Source organism: Priapulus caudatus, unplaced genomic scaffold (assembly GCF_000485595.1).
Source record: "Priapulus caudatus unplaced genomic scaffold, Priapulus_caudatus-5.0.1 Scaffold1439, whole genome shotgun sequence".
Lineage (NCBI taxonomy): Eukaryota > Metazoa > Priapulida > Priapulimorpha > Priapulimorphida > Priapulidae > Priapulus > Priapulus caudatus.
The window spans coordinates 103,462-119,825 of record NW_014578500.1 but is presented as its reverse complement, the minus strand read 5'-3'; the positions used below and the strand labels follow the sequence as shown (position 1 = coordinate 119,825).

Below are 16,364 nucleotides of genomic sequence, written 5' to 3'. Positions count from 1 at the left end.
ACAGTTTCCAAAGTTATGTTTTCTTACCGGCGTTCAAAGTCACTTTTCCGGCGATTTCGTACGTGATCTCTACTAATGTCACTTTTAGTGATTGAAAAAGATGTTGCGAAATACAAATAATGTCCACATTGAAAGAATTAAACTCCGTAAACTTGAATAAAAGTTCTTATTATTTCTCAATCGTGTTTGACATTGTTGACGTTTTCCACTAGCCTGGTTACATCAAAAAGGCGAATCGGGAAAACCGGAGCGCACATGGGGTAACATATAAAATGCGAACCGGAACGATTATGAAGGTGGTACGCCGTAACAACATTATTAATTATTTAGCTGTATATCTGGTATTGATAATTTGTGCTAGTTAGAGATAATAATGAAACTGAAATTTTCTCCCTAGACCATGCCACCACGAAGTAACAGGATGCCTATAGACCAGGATTGGACAAGTGTATGGCCAGCAGCATCCACATTCAAAGCATCGGTTGTACCACTGCCTATCAGGATGGGATGGGATACAAAAGATGGGTCAACGCCTCCCTCAAAGGTATAATTTGACAATAAAAAAATTATTTTAAATATTTTAAAAATCAGTGATTGGGTACCTATTTTTTAGAATGCAATATATAAAAAGCATATATATCAGTGCCCGAAATGGACGGTCGCCCACTCGCCACAGGCGACCAATGTCTAGCTCGGGCGACCGCAAATTGCACAAAGTCGAGTAGTCACTGGTCCCAAAAAAAGCTTGGGCGACTGCCAATATTTCAACCAAGTTGTTCTTTGTTTACTAACTAATCATAATCCTAAACCGGAGTCCACGGTAGGATACAATCAGACCACACTCACGCATTTTCGTTCCGACCAAGCTTGCTGACAGCGGGGTAGACTGGTACTCTTCGACTCTCCCGCTACACTGACATCTAGCATAGCAACTGCGAGTGGGTACCGGTCTAGTGCTGAAAACCAGTCTAAGGAAGTTGCGATCTGTTACGAGTACAGCGATTGGGCAAAGGCTTCAATTCTAAAATTAACAAATGAAAATGTTGGTCGCTAAACTTGCCTAGTGACACAGAAAATGGCAGGGGCTTCGAAAGATGCCTGGGGTTTTCTGAAACGGGTCGGGGAGGCGGAGAATAAGCGAAGAATAAAATTGGAATGTGTTTTGAAAATATTTTGTGTTGTTTTTATATAAAAAAATTGGGCCTCCAACAATCCATTTGGGCCAGTGCCTCAAAAATTTTACTCGCCCAAAAAAAATTTCCGCGCCAGCCTACGGCTCTCATTTCAGGCACTGTATATATCCAGATTCATTTATTTTCTTACAGTATGGAAATGCAGAGCTTATGAAGATACCAAACTTTCTCCATCTGACTCCACTCCACATCAAGAAACATTGTGAAGCAATTAAAAGTATTAATTCTGGTTGACATATTATACTTACAGTACTAGAATAAAATAAGTGATTCTATACTCCATGGCTTATTCGGAAAAGCAATCAGACAGCCACTGGTAATGCCTATACTAGATCAAGTTGGATATTTATTAAGGATACTGTCATGGTTGGTAGGTGATTTTCAGTCAAAATTTCAATACCCTTTTTATTTTATAGATGGTGCCAATGGGCAGCTATGTATACGTAGATATTGTATGTAGCCTCCCAAACAGTTCAAATTCCCCGCATAAGCTTACCTGGCTATTGCAAACCCCATAATGCTCTTTAAGTATAGTGATGTCATGATTGCGCGCTCTACAGCACCCCGGCAAGAGAATCAGCAGCTGTTCTGATCCGCTGTTGCTACGCGCGTTTGTGTACAAAGAGATGATATTTGTGGGCGGTGAACAGGAGCTTAAGACAATGGACTTATTTTGTCTATGTATTTGTAACAGCAGGACTTTTTTTAGTGCTACCTTTTTGTTCATACCTCCTACATATTCGTTTGTGTCACAGAATTTTGCACTGAATGGCCAACGAATCTGACCACGTCCAAAGCCATGGAAAAGCACTTTCCTGTTGAGGTGAAGTACAGTGACTTCTGTTACTCAAGCCCAAGCATACGAGAGCCTCAGTCCAGAATCGTCACACTCTCGGTATTAAAATGTGCTATCATTATTGTTCTTTATGTTATAAAACTTATATGCTGTCTTTGCAAAACCTTGCTATATTGTGATCAGTTCTTCTTCTTGACAACTACGTTCTGTTGTTCAATTTCAGCTTGTGTACATTAGATTTGTATGTGGTTACTTGTGTATATGCATTTGTGCTCATGTATAAAGGGTTCTCCCCCAGGAGTTTCAAAAGGAATGTTAGGTAATCAGGTAATTTATCCCTAATTGCTAATTAGAGTCGGGTACACGTGTCTTAAGAGGCCCCAATACACAGGTGAACTTAATCAGTTTGGAAAAGTATACATTGCGCTGTGAAAACACAGAATGACGGCTGGGATTTTCACAAGTAAAGACAGGTTCAAATTAGAGCATGTTGATTAGGCAATTAAGGCATGTAGGAGGATTTATGGGACATTACAAATTAGCTTCAGCTTTGATGGCATGTCAGACCCGACATGTGTACACTGGTATACTATAGCCTCTCTACTTAGCACTAATTATCTATCAGGTGAGGATACTTTTCCCTCATTTTAGGTGAAATTGTCTTCTCTGGAGCTTGATTATCATGCTAGGGATAAGCTGCTACGACTGGTTGGAGATCAGTATAATGCAAAAACTGATACATTGACCATCTTTGCAGACAGGTATGTGTTACATACATGATGTTAAAACTAGTGCAGGGATGCAATAAACTGGTGTGCCAGTGCACCCAAAAATTTAGCTGTGCACTCTGTGTATGTACTACGTGCATGTACACCTGATGCACCTGAAAATCCCAACTGTAGTAATATTACTCTAAAGCAATTTTAGACATAGGTGGGTGAAAATACTGTAATTATGTAATCATTACTTGTGTTGTGTACCCACAACCCTTGATGGTGTATTCTGGGCCATCCTTAAAAATTTAGTGGGTAGGTAGGTAGGTCTTCTTTTTTAGCTCATCTGACATAGTCAGATGCAGCTTGTAGAATCGCATGAGCGTGCGTGCGTCCGTCCGTCCGTCAACAGTTGGGCACAAATCTTAACCGCTCGACGTACGGTCACGATATTCGGGACGTGGGGGGATAATCCGAAAACGAGTTGGGGATGTCGAAGCTGGGGGTCAAAGGTCAAAGGTCAAGAGGTGTAAATGAAGGGGGAACATTCCCTTCTTAACTTAAGGTATAGGGAGGAAATGCAGAATTGCGGCACAAATCTAAACGGCTCGTGATAGTCGATGTATAGCATCATGGTAGGAAAAGCCATCACTGTGCCGAAATTGGAGGTCACAGGTCAAAGGTCAATGGGGCACAGGGCAGATTTTATACATTTCTGATGACATGGTCTGACGGAGCGATTGAAAAACTTTTTTGTTTCAGCGGTGACCTACCATTTTTATGGCTTTATTGAAAGGACCATGAAATGTACTTTCCGCTGACATGCGAAGAGTAAGTGTCGGATAACCTTTTGACCCTCAAGAGGAGGGTTAAACATTGATTTGTTGACTGTTAACAAAGGACTGAACTACTTTTGCTATTATTAGAGCCCATACCTGTGTGAATGTGAGGCTACAGTTGCAAGTTGAATTGCAATAGCAAATGTTTGTTGAACAAGGTTTACGCTCCTTAAATCATATTATTTTCTAAAGCAGTCTCTATAGCACCCTGAAGGCTGAATCAGTGAATGCTCGCATGGGTAGGTAAAAACGCAGCCATTGCCTATATACAACAACTATTGACTATATATTGTTGTTATATATAAGTCAATGGCCGCGTGTGTGCTGAGCTGCAGGTGGCGGACTTGTTCTTGCTGCAGTGAGAAAATGAGGTGCTTGAACGAGTCATGACTGAGTCAAATACTTGTCGATACAGGCCGAGCGGGCAAAACATACCGTTTTTTTTAACAAGGCGAACTTGGGGAAAAAGGGCACTTTGCGTGGGAAGGGGGGTGCACTACGCGCGCCTGCACGACCCGCCCCCCTCGCCCCCCCTGGATCCGCCCTGCACTAATATGGGTGCGAAATTAAACGTTTGCAGGTTGCAGATTAGAAAATGCTACTGGATCAATTTTCTAATTACAGGCCATCCTTAAAATATTATGATTTGCTGTCCTCCTACGCCGACGCCAGCACAAAAATAACGCTGCGACCCAATAAGTTTTTTTTTAGCATTTTGGTTCCTTTTTTTTTACATTCCTCATAGTTAAGAACTGAAACGCGCAAAGCATGTTGCAAACATGAGGACAGACCTTAAAATAACTATTATGCCTCACAAAGTAAGTGCCGGCGGAGGCGACAGCGCTCATCTAACGTCTACTGCGGTGACCCTGTGGTGGAGTGGTCGGATTCTAGTAAACCCATGTTAGTCGCCATAATGTTCCACATACACGGTCGCTCAGAAAACAGTGGAGAGCATGCAGGATGTATCAGGAACCTTTTCAAAGGAATGTATCCGTTGGGATCGTTATGAAAGTTGGGCCAGCGAGATGGCGCGTACGTTTAAGTGTCTTCAGATTAATAGATGGAGCTCGCGGCCATCGTACGTAGTAGCACAAACTAATTGGCAAGAACAGAAAAGGTAAGCACTCATACATTTTACCTACGGCAAGCTACGAGCTGAAATAGAGAGCTGGCCACCTGTAACTAATTAAATGCAGGCAAAAACTACAACAGTAAGACACTGGCAGTGGCATACCGTTACATGTAACACACTGACAGTACAGAATGCTATAGAAATTTCCTTCTTCAACCAAATTAGGGCATTTGAAATTTCACTGACATTGTACAGCCTCATACCTCCAGGCATGTTAATAGATTCTACTAGCAAACCCGGCAGTCAAATTCTTTCTAAACAATACCAAATCCATGTTTTATACCTCCTCTTGACGGGTCAAAAGGTTATCAGATCACGTTAACTCTTTCGGGTCACGTCAGTGAAAGCAACCATTTCATCGGTCGCTTTCAATAAAGGTCCATAAAAATGCTAGTTCACCGCTGAACAAAAAAGTTTTCAATGCGCTCCGTAGACACAATGTCCTCAGAAAATTGTCTAAGAATTCTAGCCCTGTGCCCATTGACGCATTTGACCTGTGACGCGTCCAATTTCGGCACAGTGAGTGGCTTCCTACCATGATGCTAATACACCGACTATCACCGAGCGCTAGGTCGAGCCAGTTTAGATTTGCTGCCGCAATTCTGCATTTCCTCCCTATACCTTAATTAAGGACGGGAAGTGTCGCCGCTTCGCTTATTACACCTCTTGACTCTTTGACCCGCCAGCTTCGGACATCTCCACTCGTTTTCTGGATTACCGCCCCACGTCCCGAATATCGTGACGGTACGTCGAAGCGTTAGATTTTGTGCCCAACTGTTGACGGACGGACCGGACGCACGCACGCTCAATGCGATCTACAATAGCTGCATCTGACTACTGTCAGATTGAGCTAAAGAAGACTACCTATCCCTCCCCACATAAATTTTATAGGATGGCCAGAATACACCATCAAGGGTTGTGGTAGCACAACAGCATAGTAGAATCGATTACATAATTAACAGTATTTTTCACCAGCCTATGTCTAAAATTGGCTTTAGAGTAAATTACTAACAGTTGGGATTTTTCAGGTGGGCATGCCAAGGGTACATGCACGTAGTACATACACAGAGTGCACAGCTAAATTTTTGGGTGCACCTGGCACACCAGTTTATTTGTATCCCATGCATAAGTTTTAAGCATCCTTGTATGTAACACATACGCTGTCTGCAAAGATGTCAACTGTATCAGTTTTGCATTATACTGATCTCCAACCATCGTAGCAGCTTATTCGCCTAGCATGATAAAATCAAGCTCCAGAAGAAGACATTTCCAACCTAAAATGAGGAAAAGTATCCTCAGCCTGATAGATAATTTAGTAGCTAAGTAGAGAGCATAGTATACGCAGTGTACAGCCATATCCGGGTCTGAACATCCATCAAACTGAAAGCTCAATTTGTAATGTCCCATAAATCCCCTAGCATGGCCTTTAATTGCCTAATCAACAATGCTCTAGATTTGAAACGCTGTCCTTCAACTTAGAAAGATCCCAGGTCATTCTGTGTTTCACAGCGCAATGTATACTTTTCCAAACTGATTAAGTCACCCTGTGTAATTGGGCCTGCTTAAACACGTGTACTGAACATCTAATTAGCAATTAGGCGATAATTACCTGATTATACCTGACTATCCGCTTCTAGAAACTGCCATGGGGGAAACCGCTATTATATAGGACATGAGCTACAATACACAAGTAACCACATACAAATCTAATGTACACAAGCTGAAAATTGACCAAACAGTAACGTAGTTGTCAAGAAAAATAACTGATCACACGCGATATAACATAGGTTTTCAAAGACAGGCATATAAGTTTATAACATTAAAGAACATAATGATAGCACAATTTAATACGCGAGAGTGTGACGATTCTGGACTGAAAGGCCTCTTACGTCATGCTTGGCTTTGAGTAACAGAGTCACTGTACTTCACCTCAACAGGAAAGTGGCTTTTCCATGGCTTTGGAGTGGTCAGATTCTGTTTGGGCCATTCAGAGATGCAAAAATTCTGTGACACAAACCGAAATGTAGGCGGTATGACAAAAAAGGTAGCACTAAAAAAAGTCCTGCTGTTAGCAAAAAATAGACAAAATAAGTCCATTGTCTTAAGCTCCTGTTCAGCCGCCCAACAAATATCATCTCCTTGTACAGCAAACGCAGCTGTAGCAACAGTCGGATGCCAGAAACAGCTGCTGATTCTTTGCCGGGGTGCTGTAGGCGGCGCGAATCAGACATCACTATAACTTAAAGAGCAATTATGGGGTTTGCAATAGCCAGGTAAGCTTATGCGGGGGAATTTGAAAACTGTTTGGAGAGGCTAACATACATAATGTATACATAGCTCCATTGGCACATCTATAAAATACAAAAGGGTATCGAATGTTTGACTGAAAATCACCTAGCCGAACAGCATTGACAGTATCCTTAATAAATATCCAATCTTGATACAAGTATAGGCATTACCCAGTGGCTGTCTGATTGCTTTTTTTTCGCGACTAAGCCCCATGGAGTATAGAATCACTTATTTTATAGCTAGTACTGTAATATAATAATGTCAACCAGATTAATAACTTTATAATTGTCTTGCACAATGTTTCTTGATGTGGAGTGAGATCAGATCGGAGCAAAGTTTTGGTATCTTTCATGAAGCTCTGCAGTTTCATACTGTAAGAAAATAAATGAATCTGATTAACAGTGGCCTGAATGAGAGGCCGTAGGCTGCGCGGACAATTTTTTTGGGCGAGTAAATTTTTGAAGGGCACTGGCCCAAATGGATGTTGGACGGCCCAATTTTTTTTATCAGTAAAAACAACACAAAATATTTTCAAAACAGCATTCCAATTTTATTCTTCGCGTTATTCCCGCTCCCGATCCCGTTTCAGAAAACCCCAGGCCATGCTATCAAAGCCCCCGCATTTCTGTGTCACTAGGCAAGTTTTAGCGACCAACATTTTCTTAGATTAATTTTAGAATTGAAGCTTGGCCCAAGTCGCTGTACGCTGTATACAGATGCTGCAAGCTTCCTTAGAGCTGGTTTTTCAGCAGCTAGACGGTACCCACTGCGCGTGCTATGCTAGATGTCAGTGTTAGCGGAGGTCGAAGAGTACCAGTCTACCCCGCGCGCGTCAGCAAGCTGGTGCGGAACGAAAATCGTGAGTGGGTCTGATTTGTATCCTAACTCACCGTTGGACTCCGTTAAGGATTATGATTAGTTAGTAAACAAAGAACAACTTGGTTGAAATATTGGCAGTACGCCCAAAGCTTTTTTTTTGGACGGCAGTGACTACTCGACTTTGTGGGGGCAATTGCGGTGCGCCCGAGCTAGACATTGTCCGCCTGGTGGCGAGTGGGCGACCGTCCATTTCGGGCACGAATATATGCTTTTTTATATATTGCATGCGTAAAAATAGGTACCCAATCACTGATTTTAAATATTTAAATAATTTTTTATTGTCAAATTTACCTTTGAGGGAGGCGTTGACTGACCATCTTTTGTATCCGCATCCATCCTGAATAGGCAGTGTAAGCAAAGCGATGCTGTTGAAATGTGATGCTGCTGGCCATACACTTGTCCAATCCCTGGTCTATAGCATCCTGTAGCTGTCGTGTGGGATGGTCTAGGGAGAAAATTTCAGTTTCATTATTATCTGCTAACCTAGCACAAATTATGCAACGCAGAATATACAGCTAAATAATTAATAATGTTATTACGGCGTACCACCTCATTAATCGTTACCGTTCGCATTTTTATATGTTATCCCGCATGTGCGCTCCCGGTTTTTCCCGATTCGCCTTTTTGATGGTGGAAATCGTCAACAATGTCAAAACACGATTGAGAATAATAAGAACTTTATATCAAGTTTACGGGAGTATATTCTTCAATGTGGACAGTTATTTGGTATTTCGGCAACATCTTTCAATCGTGTTTTGACATTGTTGACTGTTTTCCACTAGCACTGGTTACATCAAAAAGGCGAATCGGAAAACCGGAAGCGCACATGGTAACATATAGAAATGCGAAGCGGGCGGAACGATTATGAAGGTGGTACGCCCGTAACATCCCAGGGGACATTCAACACGACAGGCATGTCGTTAGAGTGAATGGCACTAAAAAGTCCAAGTGGGTGTCTAAACACAGAAACGATTTTTCGACATACAGAAGTTTTAAAAGTTTAACTCGATAACTGAACGCGGAACAATGATCAACTTGATCAACAACAAAGCCTGGTCACTTTATTTTGTGGTATAATATGCCCACCTCAAATTCGAATCTCTTTCTTCGTTCCTGCCCACCTTCTTTCTTGGGTGTCAAGTTAAAGCTTGAAAAATCATCTTCTGCTGGAATTAATAATAAATATACACAAGTCATTTATTCTCTTATTCTAGAGATCTATAATAGTATTCGTACAGCATCCTCATTTCATATGCACCTGCGTGTTCGTTACTTATAATTACCTGACGCATATATGACTTATACTTCTTTGCTAGTTTTACACATTTATATTTACACACGTGTTCCTATATAAATTGTCTGAGGACTGTTATACTTGTTAAGTGTATACTTCGTGGTGCAGTAATGTTTTAATATGCGTGTATGTTTCCTTAGTGAATGTACAATAAAGAACCATTATGAATGCATTCGGTGTCACAACACACCAGCAGCAGCAGCCGTAATGTGTATAATTTCATATGATTTGCAAATATAATACATCTTATGTGAATATTATTTTCACAATGTGTGAAAATAAAAAAAGTATATATCATTTAATTAAAGATAGCATTACCTCGCACATTTTTGTGACAACGCGCACTGTAAATAACATAGGCAAAATAACTCAGGCTACACTTTAACTGAAGCAAAAATATATCAAGCTATATTCCCGACAAACGAAAAAAAAAATCGAAGAAACGTGTTTCGTCATGTTCTGTATCATGGCGGCAAGAGTCGTACGACAGTTCACTAGTAACGCAGCACTGCTATAGATATTACATTATAACGGCAGTGTGGTCGCACAAGGGTTTTAACATTTAAGGCCGACAGGTTTGAGTTTTGGGCCGAACAGGTTTGAATTTCAGGCGACCAGTTTGAAATATCAAAGCAAGAAATCAAGCACAAACAAAAGCAAAATGATGCAACTGTACATGCCAACTGTCAGAACGGGACGATCGTATAGTCAGTAGTGCACATAGGGGGCCCAAGTGTCGCATGACTGATTCGGGTTTGAAATCAAGTCTGCAATAGTGAATTTCGTTACGAAATCAACTAAACTGGCGACGTGATTTCGTTACAAATATCAGCTACTGGCGAGTCGATTTCGTTAGCAAAATCAGGCTACTGTGAGTGATTTCGTTATGAAGACTCACTTAATGATTCACTTTGTAGACTTGTTTCGTTATGAAATAAATAATTTTGTAACCGAAATCAAGTCATGCGAGGGTACCTTGCGTGCCGGCGCGCGCAAGTGTAGCATGATTCGTAACGAAATCACTGCGTAAGTAGCTGATTTCGTAACGAAATTCACTCGCAGTAGCTGATTGTTCGTACGAAAATCACTAGCAGTAGTTGTATTTCGTAACGAAAATCAATTTGTAAACATCGATTTCGTTACAAAAATCATGATTTCATAACGAAATCATATCCCATGCGACACTTGGCGGCCCCAATATTTGTCACAGCGCCGCTTTGTAGCATACACTATTACAGTGCTATTACACTGTTTAACTTGTGCATGGCTCCTCACTTGCCGGTCTAACGTTTTCTGAGCTGCTTGCTCTGATTCTATAGCGGCGCGTGCCTGTGGCACGTCCTGTGTGCGGCTGCGGCACCATGCCTGCACACGTGCGTGCGTGCATGCTGCGTGGGTGGTCCTGTGTATCTGCGTGCGTGCGATACGTAGACGCCGTAGGATTATAGAACGTAATATCGCATGTGGAAAATCGTCCATGAAATTCACGAACGTTTATTTTGCGTGCGCGGCACACTCGTGGTGTCATTCCCGCATTGTAGCTTTTTCCTCAATTCGAAAGGAAAGAGTTTTGCTGTCGGCTCTCTCATAGTTCAGGCCGTCGTGCCCGGAACCCCATACATTTTAGTAGTGATGTAGCACCACGGCGACTGAAAAACAATCGTGGCCCCCCGCCCCGTACTTTCAATCATATGCCACACCCAGCTAGCCAGCATGTATCAGCGTCGATGTGCACAGGCCACAGACAGCGTGCCTCGGCGGGCCGCTTTTTTTGCAGCGACCTTGAAATATGTGAGAATGTCGGCGAATAGCATACATGCATGGCTCAAAGGATGTTATGCTGCGTTTACACTATTCTGATTTTTGTCAGCAACTACGTATCGCACAATAAAACCACCGAGCTTCACTGGACCCCGGCCCCAAGTGACTATCATGCTTCCGCGCTTGTGATGTGCGCTTCATTTCACATAATATCTAAAGTACTCCTCTAAATTTCCCCAGTTTCACATTGTTTGAATTTTAGGTTGTGACGCACCCTGATATAACAGCATGTGTTATATGAACTATGAGCATATGGCGCAGCCCTTCATGACCTTCAGTCGCTTGGCAACATCCGCATGGCAACAAAAGAGAACGTGTACAAGCACCGCCGCAGAGTTGGCTAAAAGTAAACTCCTGTTTGAATCATTCGACAGACCACATTTCACTTGTAAGTATAAAAGCTTGAATGAACATATTCCTGAACAATTTTTTTTTACCCTAACGAACAGATTATAGGCACAGTAGCAACATGGCAATGTTAAAATAAATCCATTTTTGCCCTGATTTTTATGTTTGCACAGCTTGAAACTTTGGGGGAAGAGCACCTTCATTTCGCGTCCCTTTCCAGGCTTTCCTGTTGCAAATATTGTAATTAAGGAACTAGCGCATTTAAGCAAAGGCCAAAAACTGAAATAATAGTGAAAGGAGTATACAAATTTAAACTACAGACACCAGACTCAGTAAAAATGATGATGTTGTGAAATCGTTATGTGAGTATTGCATGCCATGGGCCAAACCGCATGGTCCATAGAATGGCATTGGTCACACATTAGCCACAATTTACCCATCTCACTTAAACTAACGTTGGGGCGAGAGGGTCAGCAAGCCGGCGATAAGACAAACAACCGCGTTCGCATGACGTGCGGTGCTTATTAAACGTATAATTTATCTAAAGCTTTTTATGATTCTTATCCCGGCTCTTCTGTACTTCCACGCCTGCGAATTTATTATAACAGTCGCTATCACGAGTATGTATATTACGGTGTCAGCGAGCAATTATTAAATATTGCGATAAGATAAAACTAGAACAAAGCACCATTTCCCATAGATATCCATCATACGTAGCAAAAAATAGTAGTAACAACATTAGTACAAACAGAGACATAAGAACATCCAGTATGGCGTTTGAGAATGTTCAAAAGTAAAAGCTGTTGCGAATTATCTTATTTAAACGTGTATGTTGAGGTTAAATAGTATATTAAGAAAAGTGTAGCGATATGTTGGCAAGCATGTAACTAGTGAAAGTCAAATGTGGTAATATGATTGTTTTATTTACGAAATTTACAGAAATTCAAGTTTTTTTGTTTTCAAGCAACGGCAGGTATTTCGGTTCGACGGTGTCTAACTGTCATGGCTCTGAGTCTAGTCCTACGACGTGCAATGTCGAAGAGCATGTCGGCTAGTCAACGTCATGTCAGCATTGATCATTAACATTAGTGTAAGTATTAGTGTTACTAAGTGTTTAACCATCGTTATACTTTTTCATGTCCATGTCGCTTTACTAAAGTAGGGAGAGCGCAACCTGATGCAGTACTACTCAAGACTACTAGTCCTAGATGTTAAAGTGTTAGTAAACTAGTTGTAAATTAACCGCACGCTCACCAAACTCTTCCTAGTTCCCCGCCGCTTTCTTTGACTGTATGCCCTGTAGCAGAAATACGAAACACAATGGAAGTGATAACATTTCTATGTTGCAGCAAATTGTGAAACATCTGAATATAACGCGAACAAACTTGATAATGTGTTTCATGGAGGCCGCCATACTGGTTCTGGCGCTAGAGAAAATACGTTTACCCAGTATGAGCTTTTATAATATTATATATATATTATATATATATAGTTATTATTTATAATATATATATATATATATAATTTTGACTTGTTTAATTAGATACTTATTTGCTAGTCATATTGATATAAATTATAGTCGCGAGCACTATGGTTATGAGTCATGACCATTGATGCTCTGATGATATCATATAACATGAATATATGATATCATTTGATATATGATATCATTGATTGATACATTTGATATTGACATTGATTGATACATATATTGATATCATATGATATATGACATCAATATATTATATATTATTATATATATATAATATTTATATATTATATATTATATTATATGTCATATATTATATATGATATCTATGATATCTATGTTGTTATATGATATCAGGAGCGTATAATGACAAAATATTTTGTATTATATATTTGTGTTATATATTTGTCATTATACGCTCCTGATGATATCTATGGTCATGACGGTAGGGTGGCGCGTGATTTTTTTCCCTAGGTCAATCAAGAACATAGGGCTCTAGTGAGCGCTGCTATTGGTTGAGCTTGTTTCGTCGCTCAAGACGTCACAGGTTCGTAATATTCATAGGCACATAACAAAAATTCATATTCCAATATCCACTCAAAGGGCCTATCGAAGTACAGCATGAATCAAGCTGAAAGGTCGGTGATCAAATCCCTCCGTTTCATAATTATTCCTGTTTTCTGTATTTTCTAATCTTTATCCGTGTTAACAATTTTTTTCCATTAACGGCAAATATTTACATATTTTATTTAGAACATTTTAATAACAACAATTAATTTTACAAAACAATTAAAATTATATTTTTTATATATTTTTTAAATAGGGTTTGGTTAAGGTTAGGCCCCTGGGGGGGTCACTAATATATCGCGGTAATTACCCCATGTGCGTTCTCACTAAAAATAATAGGCCCCCTAGTGGCGAAACTGCACTATTGACAAACCCTAAACCCCTATTGCAGACACAATTGAAAGAATACCACCCCTAGTCACCGCCTAATTGCCATACACAATGAAATACCCACCCCCTATTGCATACACAATAAAGAGTCCCTACGCCGGACCCTACCCGCGCTATTGCGAGGTCTTGGCAGACAAGTGAGGCAAGAGTGGAGGGAATGGAGGGGGCCGTGAAGTAGGCATACTAGCGGAGCGCGGTGCTCGATCTTGAACGATCCCGAGGGCTATTGTGGATTAGCTTGTAAAAGGGGGCCGTATTTGCTCCCGGCGCGGCCCCGCTTTAGAATTTGAACAATCACCGACCCTAATCCGCAAAATTTGGAAGCGGGCACATGGGTAATACCAGCATATATATGACCCTCGGGACGCTGTCACCCCCCCCCCTGGCGTACGTCGAATAAGTTATGGGTAAGCTTGCTCAAAATCTTCCGACGTGCTCGCCGTTCTACGACGTATACCAGCGTGCTTCAACGTGCTCTTACATTTATACAACGGCTTAACCATAACTATTCGATGTACGCCACGTATTCCAGGGGCGTGTGAGAAGGGGGTCCAGGGGGGTCCGGACCCGCCCCCCCCCTGCCTCAGCGCAGAAAAACGCATCCTGAGGGGTCTAATTTTCAAATTTTTCTGGGGGATACCGCTCAGAAACCCCGCCAGACCTCCCCTCGCGTGCGTCGCGAAGTTTGGGTTACGGTTAGACCCCCTGGTCCAAAATCGCTGTACACGCCCAATGTATTCACCAAATTTTTCATACGTCGGTATTCGCTGGCTTCATACGGAGGTGTGACAGCGCCATATAGTGTTGGGCCAACGTCAGCATGTGATCTTGGGTGAGTACAGCAATATTAGAATAGCTTGTGTACACCGAGTAGACGTATAAAAATAGAAAATATTGTATAGAAAGAACTCAAGATGCAGCGACTTGCCAGCTGTAGATGGCAGCAGTGTAGATGGACACGGCAGAAGGATGTTCTTTACCGTTGGCTGGCCTGTCAATTGGAAGCTACCAGAAACTGCCTATCTGCTCCCTTCCTGCCGCGCCGATGGCATTTTTAATTGCGAAGAAAACGTTGAGGGCCCAACAGCAACGGTGGTTCTCACCGCCTGCCAAAAAAAACCGAAGAATTTTGATTTTTTTTTTAGAAAATAAAAGCAATATGTTGTTATATAGCTGCGAATAATATACAGACGCATTTCTAGTTCGACTTTTGTGTAGGGCACGTAGATCAGTGGTTGCACATAAATATACTACGAGATATTCGTCAAGTGCCAGATTATATCAAGTGAAAATGTTTGCTAGCGGTAATACGTATTAAAAATCGATGCTCTTTAAGAAGTTTACATTGAACAACAGAGACATTTGTATAACATACCTTTGATGAATATTGCACGGGGCGTTTCTCCGAGGTACGCAGTAGTGCAAGCGTTAAACTCCACTGGTCACAGTCACTGACAACCTATAATACAGAAACATGCAGAGAACTAACGTATGCACCCAAAGCCATATAAATAATTGTAAAATGGCTTTCACATAATTAAAACATTCCAAGCTTCCCTTCATCTCTATCTGAAAGGAATTAAATTAAATACATGTGATCTGCAACTCTAGCAAACAATATGCTACATCGTTTCAATTGAATAAGACGGTGTATCCATTCACTGGTTCTAGGTTTGAAATTTAGATCAAACCCAGTAGTACGTATAGTTAATAAAAAGTTAAATCATTCCCGCTGCCTATCATACCGCATAAGGCGTATAGCTACGCAGCCAGCGCATAGAGGCGGTGGCCTGATCTCCGTTTCTGTATACCTGAGGCCCCGCAGCTGTTTCCACAGTAAATGCTACAGGTAGGGGGGTTAAGTCACTGTAGTAAAAGAACAGTAACGTATAGTACTGCCACACTAAAACTGCTGAATTCCAAGTCTCTGTCATGGATCAACGCTGGAAATCAATCAGAATCAATCAATATTACTCTGTCATAATTCACAAGTCTGCATAGCGATGATGCTACAGTTAAATTAAGCAGAAAATGATATAAACACAACGCCGCAGTCTGGCAAATCTATGATATTCTTTACTGGCAGGCATTAATTAGATGTTGCACGCGTGTCATCTCCTGGTGTGCATCCTACAACACAGGCATAAGAAAATTAGATGTTTAGTGTATAATTTTTAACAATCAGATTAAACTATCAAGATGCATAATTATGGTGAAGTTTGACATGAAACTCACCGCGTTCCATTCAATATCCCGCATATACGAGTTTTGTCATTTGAAGCTCTGTTACTAAAGCACAATATGGCTACGCTGGTATTTGTAAGTTGGCCAGTGTGACGAGTGGCAGGCAGGAAGGCCATCTGCTGTGTATCGGCAAGCTACCTCTAGTGTCACTCTAGTCACAAGACCTTGCACAAAACGCCCTCTATCTGGCCCTATGTCTATAGTTGTGATTCAGACTCTTCCCAACATCCATCATGATATCTGTTCTCGAGATCTGGTGGCAAACGAATAATATAAAAATACATGCTGGTCAAGATCATATTAGGAATGTTTCCCGTTGCAGTTGGTTTGGAAAAGGTTAGGCTGCTTGCACATCGATAGGTAAGAG

The 16,364-nt window shown here is 41.2% G+C and overlaps 1 protein-coding gene and 1 long non-coding RNA gene across 3 annotated transcripts in view; one reads left to right on the top strand and one right to left on the bottom strand.

The window, feature by feature from the left end:
* Positions 1-375: 375 nt before the first annotated feature.
* Positions 376-16,364, top strand: part of LOC106816637 (28S ribosomal protein S35, mitochondrial-like) — an 18,217-nt gene continuing 2,228 nt past the window's right edge. Inside the window, exons 1-4 of the mRNA XM_014821261.1 lie at positions 376-544; positions 1,326-1,410; positions 1,949-2,088; positions 2,641-2,750. Of these exons, the coding sequence (XP_014676747.1) occupies positions 401-544; positions 1,326-1,410; positions 1,949-2,088; positions 2,641-2,750 (479 nt within the window). The 5' untranslated portion in view covers positions 376-400. The remainder of the gene's footprint in view (positions 545-1,325; positions 1,411-1,948; positions 2,089-2,640; positions 2,751-16,364) is intronic.
* LOC106816638 lies at positions 8,251-12,607 on the bottom strand. 2 transcript variants are annotated; one of them, XR_001394916.1, is made up of 3 exons: positions 12,562-12,607; positions 8,931-9,007; positions 8,251-8,289 (listed from the first exon to the last, which is right to left on the bottom strand). It is a non-coding gene; the product is annotated as an uncharacterized LOC106816638 (long non-coding RNA). The 2 variants fall into 2 exon arrangements; XR_001394915.1 differs by having other exon boundaries at positions 8,931-9,010; positions 12,562-12,604.